This window comes from Balaenoptera acutorostrata, chromosome 3 (assembly GCF_949987535.1).
Source record: "Balaenoptera acutorostrata chromosome 3, mBalAcu1.1, whole genome shotgun sequence".
NCBI classification, from domain to species: domain Eukaryota; kingdom Metazoa; phylum Chordata; class Mammalia; order Artiodactyla; family Balaenopteridae; genus Balaenoptera; species Balaenoptera acutorostrata.
The window spans coordinates 117,453,936-117,472,170 of record NC_080066.1 but is presented as its reverse complement, the minus strand read 5'-3'; the positions used below and the strand labels follow the sequence as shown (position 1 = coordinate 117,472,170).

At 33.1% G+C, this 18,235-nt stretch overlaps 1 protein-coding gene across 6 annotated transcripts in view; it reads left to right on the top strand.

The window, feature by feature from the left end:
- RALGAPA1 (Ral GTPase activating protein catalytic subunit alpha 1) overlaps positions 1-18,235 on the top strand; it is a 218,781-nt gene that overhangs the window by 182,697 nt on the left and 17,849 nt on the right. For all 6 annotated transcript variants that reach the window (XM_057542898.1, XM_007180713.2, XM_007180722.2 and 3 more), the window contains 2 exons: positions 8,038-8,196; positions 9,180-9,307. In XM_057542898.1, the coding sequence (XP_057398881.1) occupies positions 8,038-8,196; positions 9,180-9,307 (287 nt within the window). The remainder of the gene's footprint in view (positions 1-8,037; positions 8,197-9,179; positions 9,308-18,235) is intronic.

Sequence of the window (18,235 nt, the reverse complement as noted above, 5' to 3'; positions counted from 1 at the left end):
CTTTTTTTTTACTTAAATAGAGCAATTTAAAGGGTTTATTTGTTTGTTATAGTGAGAAAATTTCAAAACATAACTTCTTTCACATGTATAATACCTACCAGATAAAAACAAAACCTGTCAAAATTGTAAACAATATGTAATAAAGTGGTATCATTTTGGAAGGTATAGTTCTCTTATTTTCTCAAGTAGTAATTTAAGTAACTTTAAGTAAAATCTACTCTTATCAAGGTTGGGGCTAAATTGAAGCAATATTTCACTTAATTCAGTAGAAAGGAAAAATTTACCCAGTCTTATAATTCAGTATAAATTATCCTAAACCTTCTTTTCATAGAAATTTTTAAAAAGTAACATTTATTTCTCTATATACTGAGTTTTCCTTTTCCCTATTCTCTGTGATTCTTGCCCTTACTGCTCTTCGGAGTCCTAGTATGTAAGATTTTCCTAAGTAACAGTCTTATATTTTATCTCTATTACAGTATCAATTTCTTTTCAATAAAAGGTTAAATCCTTAAACTTAATCATAGAAACCAGTTGTCTTATACCAGTTTTCCTTAATAAAAAAATCACTTTCTGTATTGGTATTTTTTCTCCTGAATTTAATAAATTCCACATTAGTGGTAATAAGTTGAGGCCTAGAACATGTGTCCTGTTACAAATGAACAATTGGATATCATTAGGTTGTCCCCCTTTCCTTTGTACATATATCTTTAGGTGTGTTAATCCATTCAGTAGACACATTAATGAGCACTGGTTGAAGTGTAATATTGAAGGAAGTAAGGCTTGTTGACCTCAGCGTGGAGTTTAATACCTCTAATTAAGTTAGATAGTCAACAGTCAGTTTAAAGAAATAGCCGTGCCTCTGGCAAGGTAGAATTATGTATGACTCTGGTTCTTTGTTTTAAACTTGATAGGAGAAAATCATTTATATCTGTTTTATAGAAACTAATTTTAGTTTTCACTTTATGTTTAAAATATCATGTGATTTTGTAAATTATTTTTAAGCATTTTATTTTCTCAGAATGAGAGGTAAATATCTTCGAACCTCTTTAAGTGTTAGCATTTTATTTCTTGTGAAGAAAGGCTTTTTCAAGGATCAAAATGGTAGCGACAGAATTTTTACAACATAGACTATACTTTTTTTTAACAAATTAACCAAACTTTCAGTCTAACAAAGTAGTGTCTCTTAGAAATACTACGCCACCATATTAAAAATCCTGATATAACTCCAGTCCAAGCCATCTGTTCTATAAATTCTCTCTACCTGAGGAAGACTGACAGAAAATGGTTAAAAATAATTTCCACTTAACTGAGTTTATTCACCCCTAAAAATCAAAAGTGCTGCAAGCATTGGTATAAAGTGTTCACAGGAGCTTGTCTCATTTCCTCTGTCTCCTTATTGTAGCCACTTGCTGATACTCTGCTTCATAGGTAGCTGAATCATCCTTTTAGGAGTTTGATGAAGATCAAGTTGAGATAATTGTAACCTACTTTTAGTTGGACTCTCTAGCCTATTTTTCATTTCCTGGACCCCCCAAAAGAGGGGAAAGAAGCACTTTATTTAAGTCAGTTCCCTCTGAAATATTGTTAGTGTACTGGACAGCAGTTCGTTTTTTGTTTTGAAATTTGGTTACAATAGTTTCGCAAATAAATGAGCTCTATCGAACTGCTTAGTCTGATTATAAATTTAAATCCATTTTTCTTTATTTTATCTAGAAATACAATTAAAATATACTTTACTTTCCAAAGAACTATATGCTAATATACTCTGGAAAAGGAATTGAAAAACAAACTTAAGGAATAATAACAAAAATGTTTTCATTGTTTTAGTAGAAGTGTAGTTAATGTAATAGTTAATAAATGCTATGGAATTATACACATGGTTTTACTCCTAAATCTAGCCACATTACGTAAAATAATTCTGTTTTAATATAATAGACTCTACCTTTAACCCCGATTTCTATAAATATACTCCTGATGACAAGAAATGAAGATAAACAAGGAAGTATAAATGGTTCAGAGCAGATTTATCTCAGCACTGTGAATGGTTTAATTTGGATGGTATAGCAGTGGCTTCTCATTGCATAAAGAATAAAATTCTAATTCCTTACTATGGCCTTCAGTGCCCTACGGATTTGGCCACTTACCTGCCTACCTCTCTGATCTCATCTTCTGTCACTTTCCTTTTCACTTACCACAATCTGGCCTCACTGGCTGTCATTCTAACCTGCCATCATGTCAAACTCATTCCCATCTCAGGGGCTGTGCACTTACCTTTTTTTTCCATTTGAAATGCTCTTTCGTCACATTATCAGACTTTTTCATCCTCATTGTTCTATTCTCAGACTCACATGACAGTTCCTCAGAGAGACCTTTCCAGACCATCCTAGCTAAAGAAGACCTCTCTATCCAGTAACACTATCACATTACCCTATTTTATATTTGTATAGCACGTGTCACCATCAAAGTGGCATATTTAAATAAAGCCATAATTGCAGATAATTGTATTTTTATGCTGTGCACTATGTAATGATAGAAAACAATTTGCTAAGTAAGTACTGTGACATTATCTTTTTAATAGCATATTTATTGAGTGCCCACTCTGCTAAAGTATTGTGTACTAGATGCCGTGCCTATTGCTTCAAGAAGCTTTTCCTAATTACTAAGAATGAATGATCCAGACAGCAAGTGAATTGTGAAAATGTATGAGAGTATGTTTTTTCACATGATTGAGGAGTATATGATAGTTTATGTTTTGCTATGTGAGTGTCTGGAAGGTGAGGGGCAAAGAATGAGGGCTTGGGGCAGTGAGTATCAACTCAGTTTCAATTTCTACATGTATACCACTGTCTCGTGAAGTAACTGCCTAACCTAACTAACTTCTATGCATTCTTCAAGTGCCATTATAGATCAGTTGTCTTTGTTATTTGCATTCAGAGAGGTATGTTTAGAGCATAATATCTACTGTTAATTATTCATTAATTGCTTAGTTTATTTTACTCTCTCTCCACTGGACTTAAAGCTATGTGAGAGCAGAAAATATGTCTGTTTTTCCTCACCGTTGTATCTTTAATAGCTAGTGCAGTGCATTTAGTCAGCTCTCAATATTTGCTGTTTGAAAGAGGTAGATAGGAAGGAGAGAGGGAAGGAGGAGAGAAGGCCTTTTAAGAACTCATGAACTAGTCCAGCTGTGTAGGATGACTAGCATCTGATCTAGAGCAACAGTTGAGGAAATAGGAAGGAAAGTACAAAAACAGAACATAATACTTTTTTTTTTTTAATGAAGAGCTTGTTAGAGATACTGTAAGGAAATCAGAAATTGAAGACTTTCAGGTTTTGACTCTGAGAAATTATAATTAAGTTTTTAGGTGTTTTTAACAGAAATGAGGACGTCAAGGGGGTAAGTTGATTTTGTAAAACAGATGATATAGTTATATTACATGAATTCTAGTCTCTAACTCCAAATGAATGATATTTCACTGAGGAAATCTAGAATTGACTCTGGAATCTCTACTGATAATTATGGAAAATGAGAACACTGCCATAGATAGGCAAACATCTGATTTTCATAAAAGGACATGGAACAGGCCACCAACCACAAAAATCACTAACATTCATGAGCTCCGTGTCAGTGCCTGGCAAAATAGGATTATTAAACAGATGGTTTGTGAGCGCTTAGGTAATGAAGTAGTGATCACTAGGAGCTACCATGAGTTCACCATAACAAATCACATCAAAGTAACTTAATTTGTTTTAATAGGATTACTACATCAGGGAAGGCCATAGACAGTATAAAAAGTCGTTTGTTGTGGACAAGTTGAAGAAATGTGGTCTTAATAATAGTTCAATAAGTATGTTCGTGACTGGTTCTGTAATTATATCTAGAGAAATTAATTATATAATGAGAGGCAATAGAGGGAGGTGGTTAAAGTATGGTTTCTGAAACTAGCCTGCTTGGGTTTCAATCTTGGCTCTGCCACTTATTAGTTACGTGACCTTAGGCAAGTTACAAAGCTTCAATTCCTCACCTGTAAAAATAAGGTCAATAATAATTATACTTATCTTGTAGCATTGTTTTGAAAATTAAGTAAATTATCACAAAGCACTCAGAAATAGTAAGTATTTAATAAATGTTGGATATTCATTTAACCAGGAAGGACATCTGTAATGACTTACTGTAAGGCTTTTACCCAAACCTGTCCCATTTGACATTTTTATCCAAAATCTAAATAAAGACACAAGAATTTGAATTTAAGGATAACCCAAATCTGCAAAAGGCAGAGCCAACATACTGAATAGAAGAATCATGCTAACAAAAGGCCTTGATAGGCTTTAATATAATCGGAACCTGGTAAGTTAAAGTTTATTAAGAATACATAGAAATCCTCTCTAGTTCTAGTAGTCAGTTGTACCCGCTTAAAAGAACTTTGTAAGAAAAAGTCTTAAGGGTTTGAATTGACTACAGCTTCCGTTTGAGCCAGTGTTGTAAAAATGCAGAAAATAATTGAGTGAACAGAACAAAGGAAGTAGTCCCACTGTGGGCTGGTTGTATTATAGCATATATTGATATTATATTCTATTTCAGACACCACAATTTAATAGAAACATCAATAAACTGAGGTAATAATCCAGGATAATGAATAAGTTTGTAAAGTATAAAAAGAGGAACACTTTTAACCTAGAAAAGAAAAGTTGAGTTATATATTTGACCAATCTTCAAATATTTGAAAAGATAATATGTGAAATATAGATTGGGTTTGTTTGGTATAAGTCTTATGTTGGAAGAACTAGCTTCGGGAAGGCAGATTTTGGCTTACTGTAAAGTAGGTTCTAACAATTGTAGCTCTTTTAAAATGAATGGGCTAATTTGTGAATCTGTAAACTTCCCAACCCTAGAAATATTCAAGCAGAGGCAGGATTACTTGTCAGGGATATTGCACTGGGAGTTCCTGTATTGTGTGGGAAATTAGAGCTTTAATGTCTCTTCCAGTGCTAATATTCTATAATGTACTGAGGACTTCAATTTTATATGTGTTGAATTTCATTTAACTATTTTATCTTCATAAATTGATAATGATAATCTGCAGCTTATGTTATATACCTTGAATTCCAAAATGACTTCAACAGCAGTCAAAGTGAATTTGGAAGAGTACTTTCGTTGCCAGTCATTTTTACAGACCTATCCCATGTACAGAATTCTTATACTCTATTTCAGAAGTGATTCGCATCTGGGTACAAAAACATGCAGGTAGGAACTCCTTTGAGAGTTTTCAGAGTATGGAAAAACCCTGCTGAGTATACATAAGACACAACCCTTTAAGTCTGTAAAATATAAGGAATAGATAAAATAATTTAAAACATCAAATACTATATAAAGTATTTATGTCAAATGTCAAACACACTTTTGAAGTTTCTATTAACTGTTAACCACTCAAAATTCATATTTTCAGTAGTCTTCAAAAATTCTAAGATACATGGCAATGATTAGCAATTTCTCAATTTGTTGAATTATTTTATAGCAGGGTTTAAAGACATAAAGATATAAAAACATGCCTCAACATAACAGCATAAAATAATTGCTTTTTTAGCATTTGGATAAAAATGATAAGGGATGTTCTTGAAGCTTTTTCCTTAAAATGATTGAACATGTTTTAAATGACTTTGTTTATATGCATGGTTCTATGCCACAAATATCTGCATAACAACATCCTGGAAAAAATATATTACTCTTTTCTGTTAAACTTCCATAAGAGACTTTTAATACTCTGTGGTAGATATTTGAAGACAAGCTTTCATTATAAAATAAAACTACAGTTGCCCTTTTCTCTCATTTCTTTAGATAAGTGGGCACTAGAAATTATAGATAGGTTTGGCAAGAGTTCAAGGGTTAATGTAGCAGATAAATAAAAGGAATTTTCTGTAAATTGAGACCTGCATTATTTCAGTTGTCTTGTCTTTCCTAACCTAACTCATTTAATTTTAAAAAGTAAATACTTAAATTCTTCCTGACAGTGTGCTCAGCTTTTACTATCGTTTATTACTTCAATTATACTTGATATCACTTAGAACAATCTGCCATTTGGAAATCTCAGTATAGCCTGGAGCTTAGTATTAGATCTGGCTGCTGTTGTAACATGTACAGCATATGACATTAATGTATCAAAATTAGATTGGATCATCCCTCCTGGTTAAATTTATTTCACATTTCTTTTGTATTCAGTTAACATAAACCTATTAGGGAAGCTGACACATGGGGATGGCTGTATAGGAAGGATATTTTTAAAGTATTTTGATTAAAAAATGAAATTATAGAGCCATGGCTTTTCTGAGTTGTGTAATCTTTTTTGGTTTTTAAAAATGTCACAAAGCCCAAGTCTTGCATTTATGTCATTCAGGGTGTGTGTGTGTGTTGTAAATAATGATAATTAAAACTTAAAATAAACATTGTTTTGATGTTTGAGGTCTATCATCATGTATTTAGAGCAATAAGCACATTTATGGTTTCCAAAAAGAATTATTTAATCCACTTAGACCTAAAAAAAGTCCTCCTTAAAAGAAAATAAAAATCTTTATATTTCTAAAATAATAGATTCTGGTCTATAGACTTAGCTGGGCACTGTCTTTAGAGTAATAGCTGCCACTATCTTATAATCTGTCAAAGAAGAGAGGGCATTTCTTACTTAGGAATATAAATTTTAAAGTTCAGGGATTTACCTCGTGTTTTCAAATACTTAATGACATTCATAATGCCTAGGATTTTCTAGATAGATTAGTGTTGGGGACTTTTAAGAGCCATTAGAACACTGGTTCTTGGCTTTTTTTGTAATATATAGTCCTATATGATAGACTTTCTTCTCAGAAAAATACACAAATAAAATTTGCAAAAATTCATAGATCCCTTGAACCCAGATTAAGAACTCCAGGGTTAAAGGGTGACAGAAGAAAACCTTTCATTAATTGGAAGGTTAATTCCTTTGTTTGTTTAAATCACACATTTAATTGTTTTCCTGCCCTGTGGTCATTAAGCCAAAATAAATCCAATATTTCAAAAACAGAAATTGCCTATATGTTAGCCCCTACTAAGAATATTGGCGACACTTATCCTAATTTTCTCTTCCACACTTTTCTGCCTACAATATGTCAAGTTATCTGAAAGTAATAGAAAAGCCCATGTGAGATATGCACCAAAAATGGGCTCAAATGTTTGCAGTGGCAGAATCAATAAATGTACTAAGATAACCAAATTGTATTGATATATTAAAATACATGTTTAAACAGTAATCTACATGAAGAAAATTCAATACTGATGGATATTAAGTTAATTTTTCTAATAACTTAATAGAAATCTAACTTTTATATGCTTTGCTTTTTATAATATTAATCATCATAATGTTAACTCTAAATGCCAAAAACACCTTCGTAAGCACTATAAATATTTAAATAAGATCTTTAGAGAGTCTAACAAATCTCACAAAGTCTACTTGAAAGAATTTCGTAGGGAAAGTTTCATAGTCAAAGAAAAGCTGGAAATAAATTTGTTAAAGCAAATATAATCAACTTTCTCTTACTCAGTAGATATTTATGATTTACTTCTTTTCCTTCTCTTTCTGTTGCCTCCTTTAGACCCTTTCACTTCTCATTAACACTTCCAGAGAGCGGTCAGAAAAAAAGAACAGTCTTAAATCCATCACTTTTTAAAACACTCTTTTAAACAATTTTTAAAAGGTTTGATAGTGGAAAATTGGTGCAGTTACTGGTTAAGAAGAGTGTTTGGTCTGTATGCGAATCTTTTTTATCTAATTTCTCTGTTTGCCATTGACTATATAGACAGTTGAAAATTATCTGGTCTTCTGCAGTGTCTCCTAATGTCTTTTGAGTGCTTGTGTTTCGCATGTTATGAAAAATGATCAAATGAAGTTTTAAAAATATTTTTAAAACTTCTTTACCCTTTAATCTTTTTATAGTATGTTGTCAGTAGCTGTATGACTGTATTCACAGGGCTTTTCTCGAGCACTATGAACTATTTTCTTGGTTTTCCAGTTGAGACATTTAGGAAATGATGAAGTACACATCGTTTGGTCAGAGCATACTAGAGACTACAGGAGAGGAATTATTCCTACCGAATTTGGTGATGTCCTTATTGTAATATACCCAATGAAAAATCACATGTTCAGTATCCAGATAATGAAAAAACCAGAGGTAAGAACTCCTTATCTTATATTTTAATAACATATTTTGAGTTCTATATGGGTTTGTGAGTTTCTTTCCCTCTTTCAGAAGAATTAGCCTAGGCATCAAAACGTGGAAATGGAGGGGGAGATGAGACACAGACTCTGGTAGCTATGTGAATTGTCTAAGTCTAGTTCAGAAGGCACTAAAATAGGAAAAATAGAAAGAAACTGTATTCGAATGGAAGAAGGCTAGGTAGTGCCAGAGTGGAAGTTCCCATTTACTGTTGTTTTTGTACACCCCACAAGCTAAGAATGTTTGTTACATTTTTAACGGGTTTTTCTCTTTTAAAAAATCGAAGAAGAATATACAGCAGAGACAATATGTGGCTACAAAGCCTAAAATAATTACTGTATTATCCACAGCTCATGTCTTTGCCTTCAGCTGCCATTTGTACCAGCCATATTCAAACAGAATACTTTTGAAACTGTCAGTCATCTGATAAAAATGACAGATTTTTTTCTAATAAACCATGTAATAAAATAAAAAATAGTGTTTTAGATTCTGTAGTAAAATAATAATAAAAGTGTTTTAGGTTTGGTAGTAAAGCTGGCATCACATGAAAATAATAAAAAACTAACTTGCTGCCTGTAAGAATGTGTGTCCTTCCTGTGTTTACTCAATGGGGGAAAAGTAAATTATTTCCAAGTGTTGGACTTTTGTATACAATTGCGGCTACAAAAATTTGAAAATTGGCAGGTAGTATAAATTATTTAGTCAGTTATATGAAGCATATAATTCTTTTAATGGAAACCCTGTAGACCACTGGCATTTTTTGTTTGTTTATTGTCCTAGTATGAATGACCCATCATGGAAAACAACTGAATTTGAATAGCATTTCTACTGAAGGAAGAACTAAACAGGAAGCAGAAAGACTTTTGTATGCAAACTGTTTCTTATTTACAACCTTTTTCCAGTTCGAGTATAAAATTATGTTCTCATTTCTCAATCAGGTTCCCTTCTTTGGTCCACTTTTTGATGGTGCTATTGTGAATGGAAAGGTCCTACCCATTATGGTTCGAGCAACCGCTATAAATGCAAGCCGTGCTCTGAAATCGCTGATTCCATTATATCAAAACTTGTATCCTTTTTAACAGTATGGTTTCTACTCTAACATATGTCTACTTTCCAAGGTAACTACTTCTTATGTGTTGTTAAGACCTTTGAGTTTTTGTTTATTGATACATAGGTGATGGAGTTCCTCCCCAGTGTTTAAGCAGTTATGATATTTGAATGATGTATTTTCTTTTATACGCTTTTAATCAGTACTTGTCTTTTGGTTAATTAATTAGAGCCCCATTATGTACTAGGCGTTCTGCTAATCTGGATGTGCAGAGATAACCGTAACAGTCATTGCAAAGTACTCAATCTAGTTGAGGAAATATATTGTTTTCAGTATCTGTGCTGTAATAGAGTTATGCACAGGATGTTCTGGAATTATTATAACAATACTTCAGATATGTCTCAGTCAGCTGCAAGGAGTGGTGGTATCAGGAAACACTTCTGAGAAATGTAAGGATTGAACCAATCTTAAAGGATGAATGAATTAATCAGGTAGATGAGATTAAGAAGAGCATTCCAAGCAGAGGAATGACATAAACAGAGTCATGGAAGTATGAGAGGACATGGAGTGTTTAAGAACATGGCTTCTGGAGCCAGATTACCTGGACTCAAATGCTGGTCACCACTTCATCAGCTATGCAGTCTTGGGCAAGTTATTTAACCTCTCTGAGCCTCAATTTCCTTATCCATAAAATGAGAATGATAATAATATCTAGCCTGTAGTGTTATGAGAACTGAATGAGTCAATATGTGTAAAATTCTTAGAACACTGCCTGGGGCGAAATATGCACACAGTTTTAAAATTTAAATTGTTTTCTGATATTCCTTTCTAAAATGGATTTGTGTTTCCATATACTTTTTCTACATTATTCAAAACATTGCAATTATTTTTCTTTTACATAATAAACTGTAGATGTTAAGCTTTACAGGGAAGGCTTTTTAAAATATCCTATGTCCTATTCCACATGAAATGGATTTATCATAAGTCTACCACATACGTTTTCTTCTTTTAATGAAAATTGACTTAAGCAATCTGATTTGTATGTAATTTCTCACATATTCTGATACTGTGGAATGGAATTATAGGTGGGTCATAGCATGTTACATTGCTTAAGCTTAATGTCATTTATATAGCATTTCTTCTTTGTAGCGGTTACATCTTCACTTACTTCGAGTTGAAAACTCAGATTTGACGTGGTCATTGTCATGAAATGTAAGGATTCAGTTTATTATATCCTGAATATCTCTAGAATGGTAGCTAATCTTATAAGGAATATACAGATTATTATCTGTAAACTAATTTTGTCCGCATTGTCAACTCTACTGAGATTGACTTCTTTCTGACCTATGCCTCTTTACAGTTCCCCTGATCTTGATGTTCATCCTGAGGTTAGTGTTCTCCATCATTTCATTTAAGACACAGTTGAAAGAATGCCTTAAATCTTTTGGGAAAGTGATGAGAGCAAGATTAGATTGTAATACAAAACTCTATTTGCCTCTTGTGTCAATAGGAACTCAATTTATTGAACTAACACAAACTATTTCTGGCCTGATATACAGGCAACATGTAAAATGCACACCTTACCAAGTAGTTCAAGTATACCAATTAAAAGTGAGGATATAGCTTAATTTCTTTTACCTGCGCCTAAATTCATACTCTTAAGGACTAGTTCAGATTTGCATGTTACACTAGAGGTATAATAGCTGGATTTGCAGTTAGAAACATTGATTTTTTTCAACATCTTTATTGGAGTATAATTGCTTTACAATGGTGTGTTAGTTTTTGCTTTATAACAAAGTGAATCAGCTATACATATACATATATCCCCATATCGCCTCCCTCTTGCGTCTCCCTCCCACCCTCCCTATCCCACCCGTCTAGGTGGTCACAAAGTACCGAGCTGATCTCCCTGTGCCATGTGGCTGCTTCCCACTAGCTATCTATTGTACATTTGGTAGTGTATATATGTCCATGCCACCCGAGGTCCGCCTTGTGATCCTAGTCAAGTCCCAGAGTCTCTAAACCTAACTTTCTTCATCTGTAAAAAAGATGCTAATACCCATCTTGGAATTGTTGTGAAGAATAAATGAGATAATGAATTTGGATGCACCTAGTAAATGAAATAAGGTACGTTATTTTGTGCAGTGATTAATTCTGTTATGTGTAAAGATTACAGTCAATATGAAACAACTCTACCCAACAGCAAGAAATTGCCTAATTGGGTTTTTATGTTTGGTTGGTTGGTTGGTTGGTTAATTGATTGGATTGGATTTTTAGGCCTGTTTCATGAAGCTCTTAATAGTTAATCTTGCTGAGATGTTAATAGGTAGCACATTGGAGAAAATTCTAAGATGAAGAGAGGTAATTTCAGATGAAAACAGTAAACGTGAACACTTTATTTACACAGCAGATGTGAGCAACTTCTATCAGGAAAACCACTTCTGGAACTATCAGAGTAAAAATATTAAATCAGACAGATCAAACAAATTTTTCTTGACTTAGAAGCTTGAATTTAGAAGCTATATACAAGTTATTTTCCCATACTATTTAAGTATATAATAGAGATACTCAGCCTTTGCTAATCTGAAGAACATGTAGTCATCTTTCACAAAGATTCACAAAGGTGTATATTAATTCTAAATGTTGGAGGAAATAACTTCATATAGGTACTGATAGATAACTTGATTTTTTTTTTAAAGGTAGATTTTATTCATTTTTAAAATGTTTTTGTTTTTTTATTTTTGGTCTTCATTGCTGCACATTGTCACGGTGAGCAGGGGCTACTTTTCCTTGCAGTGCGCGGGCTTCTCATTGTGGTGGCCTCTCCTGTTGCGGATCATGAGCTCTAGGCACGCGGGCTTCAGTGGTTGTGGCTCGTGGGCTCGAGAGCACAGGCTCAGTAGTTGTGGCGCACGGGCTTAGTTGCTCCGCAGCATGTGGGATCGTCCCAGACCAGGGATTGAACCCGTGTCCCCTGCATTGGCAGGTGGATTCTTAACCACTGTGCCACAAGGGAAGCCCAATTACTTGATTTTTAAATGAAAGTTTATACAATAAATTACAACTAGATGTTTTTGAGATATTGAAATATAAATGTCTTTTCATTTTAAATAACAAATACGTATTTCAGAAATATAATAAAATTTTAAATGTATATTTTTGACAAATTCAGATAAGCTCCCATTAAGGAAAAAAAAATCATGCGCTCTAAAACAGATCAATAAAACAAAAGAAATTACAACAAAAACTGAGATAGAAGTAGGCTTTGAAAACCATCAGTTACTATTTTAATCCTCATAAGAGAAATGAAGGAGTAAAAGAATATGTAATAAACTCAATTATATTTGGATAATTGTACTGCTGTGTCAGTTATTTTATGCCCAGTAAAAGTACCCACGAAGATTCCACAGCATAAATTGTGCTATTTATGATCATTAAGTACAGCTTAAATTTTATCCTAGGAACATCTTCTGTATCTGTGAATCTAATGTTGTTCACTAAATGAGGACAATATTGATTGTCATATGCTGCCCAAATCGATCATGCTGGCAGCCAGAATTACAGTAATCTGTCAGTATTGATGACTGTCTTTCAAGCTTTGAAACCTCTCCTTTACTTCACTTGTCGTTTTTTGCATTACTTGTACTTGAAAAGCATTTTCTTGCAACCTCTGATTTTGTCAGCTAGGTTTTTTGGGGGGTTTTTTTGGTCTCTAGCTCAATTTGTTAGTTTGATCATGCAGTTAGAACTGAAATGCATCACTGGGGAGAAGGAGTAGGCACATTCTCAGTAACCATTGGACCTGAGGGGTATTTCAGGTTGATCTTAGTCATCATTTATTAATTACCTGTTGAAAGAGAGTGTATGTGTGTGTTAGTGGGGTTTGGGTTTTTTTTGTTGTTTGTTTTTGGCTTTTTTGTTTTAGAAATAATAATTCCAAAGCATTAATTTCATGATCTTAGCTATCATGACTTTTCCTTAAATAAAAATTTTAAAGTAATTATTTGTTTTGATCCTAGGGACAGTTTGACTATGTATAAATGTTAAATATGTTGCTATCAAATATGTACTATTTCTCTTTCTTTTTTAATGTGAGATTTATTATACATAGAAATTTTCAGAAGTTACAGTATATAGTCATGTTGTATTCAGGTTCTCAGAGAAACAATCAGTGGGATGTGTGTATATACATAAGTACATAAAGAGAGAGACTGATTTTAAGGAATTGGCTCACACGGTTGTGGGTATGGCAAGTCTGAAATCTGTGGGAGTTGGGGTAGAGTTGATGCAGTCTGAGTCAGAAGGCATCTGGAGATAGAATTCCTGCCTTCCTTGGGGACCTCAATCTTTTCTCCTAAGGTCTTCAACTGACTGGATGAGACCCACCCACGTTATGGAGAGTAATCTGATATACTTTTCTCCTGATTTAAATGGTATTCACATCTAAAAAATACCTTCACAGCAACATCTAGGCTGGTGTTTGACCAAAAACTGGGTACCATGGCCTAGCCAAGTTGACATAAAATTAACCACATCCCATGTCCTAATTTTCTTAAGTTTTTCTTCTTAACCTTTCTTACTGCAAAATATAATTTGAAAAAAGAGTATAAATCCTAAATATACTATATGGTGAATAATTAGTTTAACCACCACCAGGTCAAAAGATGCAACTGTACTGTTTTTCTTCTATCAAAAATATTGATTGATCACTTAAATGGTAATGGTAAAGATTTTGAGAGAAATGCAAAGACAAATCAGATGGTAATCTCTTCAATAATCTTATAATTTAATAGGGGAGATAATTATATGTACACTAAAAATTATAACACAAGGTAAAATGTGTCACAGTAGGGTTGTAGATAAGATGCTGTGGGAGTTCCAAGGAAAAAGTCATTACTCTGGAGTAAGAAAATCAGGGAAGAATGTATAGAAAATCTGGGCCTCAAAGGGTGAGATTTGAGTAGATGGAATGCAGCATGTCTGTTATAATTCTTGTAATTTATATTTTGAGGCTTTATGTGTGTGTATATATATATATGTAATACATATATAATATTGTGAAATATACATTTTGGGGGATGTTATAAAATAAAATAGTATCTTTAAAAAACACTTTCCTCCTAGATTTAATATTCTTTCCTCCCAAACCAATATTATTTGATTTCTTCTAATCTGTTTAGATTTGACTTTTTCGTAAATGCCAGAATTGGGTTTCTGTTTAACTTTATCAGACAAATTACCAGAAGTCAATGATCATTCTTCAATTAGTCACAGTTTGTTATCCCTGCAGTTCTACTACTCAAATGTAAAGAACCTGTTGCAAAAGTATGAGAGCCAAAACGAAATGAAATGTAATTGATTGGCTCCACTAATGCAGTTTGCCATTCATTACGAGAGAACATTATAAAACCTCTTAGGGAGGCCCATCAATATTTCTGCCATTTCATGTTAGAAGAAAGTGAGTTTATTGAGAAACTGCATAACTTTATGTATCTACCGTCTTTTGTAGATCATTTCCTCAGAAGATAGTATTGGTAAGTATAGACTGTCCTTAATTATAGTCCTTAATTATAAATTAATTATATTTAAAAATGTGGAGGCTGACTGTTGGGTAATCAGCCTGGGCTTCAGAGTCCAGAACCACTTATTAAGTGTGTCACTGTCTTTATGTCTAATTTTATTTAATCTGTAAAAGGAGTACCAAACTCAGTAGTGTTGTGAGGATTAAATGAGATTATCCACATGAAGCACTAAGCAGCCTGTCTGTCATGTAGCAAGAGCTCAGAAAATGTGTTTTTACATACTGTTATACTTTTACATGTTGTTGACAAATGAAGTTTTTTTATCCTGTTCTGATAGTACCTTGGCTTCACAGCAAAAATAGCAAAGGAAAAGAAAGCAGTACCACCATTTTACCTGTATTCTCAAATCCAGTGTGATAGTATGGTCCATATATGCCAATCTATGGACAGTTGGGTTATATCATAGTGTACCAGAAAGAAAATAGGAGAACTCTATCAGGTGATTGTCTGGCTGTTCCCTAAAAACAACAAAACTTGAAGTTCCTCTACTTCCATCTTTATTAACTTCTGACCTTTGCTAGAAAAGGAATTTTATTTTCTCTCTATTAAACGCTATGTTGTTGATATTAGTGATGAAGGTGCACTGGTATGCTCACATTATTATTAACTACACCTACTGCATAATGTGTAAGTTTTATTCTAGTCTTTATTTAAATAGAAAAACAGCAGTAGCTTCAGATGCTATTTGGGGATTTCAGAGAGCAAAGAATGAAGGATGTAAAGCTGAAATTACTCTAACCTTGTTTAACATAGGAATTGCAGTGCTTTTAATCTATTATTTTCCTTTTACTAAATATACGGGATTTTGCTATTGAATTTTTAATAACTCAATAATGGAATTAAAATTAAACTATGGATCACAAATCTCCCCATTTTCTTCTAACTGCTTTTCCTCTCAAACGCTAGAATATAGCCTATTTAAATCTTAACTTTTGCTTGCCAAACCACTGTTACCGTCCATCTGTTCATGCCAATTGCAAAGAAGGTTCGGTTTTTAGTGAAGCTTTGCATTTCACATAAGGTATGCGAAGTGAAATTTCACAAGGGACATGATGGATCCTGATTCTTAGTGATAAACCTTTGGGGCCATCAGGGTTGGCATATGGTCCAGTATGATATGAAGGCTTGGGTTCCCTGGCTTCACTTCTTTGGCGTGAAGCTGATAAAACCTGGCTCTTGAGTATTATTTCACTGGACACCAATCATGGGCAGCAGGAACTGCCCATTTAACTCTCTGTGGGAAGGAAGCCCAGAGAGCATTCACAATGGTACCATTGTCGAGTTGCAAACTGCTCTGAACAGCTTGACAGCACTAGGGAGGAGGGGAAGGGGTTGCTTTACTAATTGCTGTTCAGAAAAGAGAAGAAGCAAAAATAGCTGTTGTAGAATTGATGTTTCTACATTTACTTATTCTTTTGATAAGGGTGTTGACTTTTATTTAGCACATACCTACTATCAAAAAGAAAGCAAATTAATATATTTAAGCAACCACCTGTAGTAATTCCTTGTTAACATGCCATTATCTATTTTCAGCCCACCAGATTATAGCAGAGCAAAAGTCGGTTTGCTTCATGATATTTTTACCTTTAAATGAAATGAAAGTAATGTTTTGTAATCTTGATAGAAATTTAAAATAAGGGAAAGTGGATTAAAACCAGCACATTTTATATATCAGATAAGGTTAGAGACAGATTTGGCTTATGCTGTGTTTTTTAGAATTCCCAAATATCGTCTGAATACATATAAGCAATATTAATATAGAAATGTAAATTAATTTTATGCATAACAATCGCAAATGCTAAAATAATCCACTAAGCAAATCTTAAGGTTAAGTACTGGATTTATCATTTAAATCAGTAGGTAATGCCTATTTCAGTCACTCATAATTATCTTTCTCTCCTTGAATTCTATTTTGGATATCTTTTTAAAATGTGAGTGTTGTTTCTTTGTTATGTGAGGCATTGTATGCTGTGATATTTGTATAAACACTACTCTGGGCCTTTCCATTTTCTTCTGGTCAGTCTAATCAAGCAGTTGGAGATTCTGATGCAAAGAAACAATGATCTACAACTTAAAAAAAATTAAAGCTTTTTCAGCCCCCAGGATCCTGACCCCACAGTATATTTCCATAGATGATTCTTTTTTTCAGCAGAACTTAAGTTGACTAAATTATACTGCAGTATTGTAATTTATGCAACATGTCCTTTCAAAGGATCAGGGAGAAATATTTTAAGAAAAATTTTTTAATCTATAGATTTTAAAAAATGGGGTGTTCTTGCTAAACTGAGGGAAAATCAAATGCATGTTTTATAAAATTAGTAACAGTCTGTAAGATTTACTAGTATTGCATCTCTTCATGTCCCCTTAAATTATTTTAGTAAATGGGCACCAGTGCAATATTTCAAAAACAGTAATTCATTGAATGCCCATTCTTCCTTTTACTGCAGAATAGATTGTAGTTAAGTCAAGATTAATGGGTAGATTTTAATGTTAAAGTCCAGTCTCTGAGCCTATTATTCCCTGGGGGCATATAGTGCATTAGTTTAAGCCAATATACTGTTTATCATAGATGCTATGACACTGTCTTAAATGACAGTTTGCTGTACTTTGTAACTACTACCATGATAATAAATCACTTTTTTTGTACTCCTGATAATTACAGCATTTAAACAAAATCTTAATTAAGTTAGTGCACATTTAGGTAGAGATAACACTTAAGTAATTGTACACTGTAAAATTTCACTTAGTTATTTTTTTCCTTTTTGCAGTCTTCTCACAGAACCCAAGTTTAGTATTTAGTCCAAACACAGACATTCATTTCCTCAACTTAATGTACTGAAATTTTTGTTCCTAAGAGGAACAACACAGTGATTGTTCCTAGTCTCCCCCCAATATTTTTTAAACTCTTACTGTAATACTAGTAATTTTGAAGCAGTTCTCTGTTGACTATGAAAGTCTCATTATTACTTAATGGTAATATTTTCAAGCAGATCTTACCAAGAAGGAGAGCACAAAATTTTAATTTCATTAAATTTGAAATCCAGGTAACTTAGTTTTTCTTTTAGATGTTTTGTTTCATACAACTTTCATGAAAGTGTAATAGATACACATATTTGATAATCATGTTAGTCCTTTTTAGAAACTGCCAATGATTATTAGATATTAAATCAGGAAGGATTTTCAGAACCTTTAGGTAGGTTTAAATTTTTAATCCTATTTATTTGAGGTTAATCTTTTTAAATGTATTTACATGAAGTTTGTTAGAATTGGGCTTATCAACTTTTTACTTAATGTTTTCATTTAGTAATTGACTGATTTATGAGCAATTATATATGGTCCAAATTTTATACAGCTCCAGCTTTCA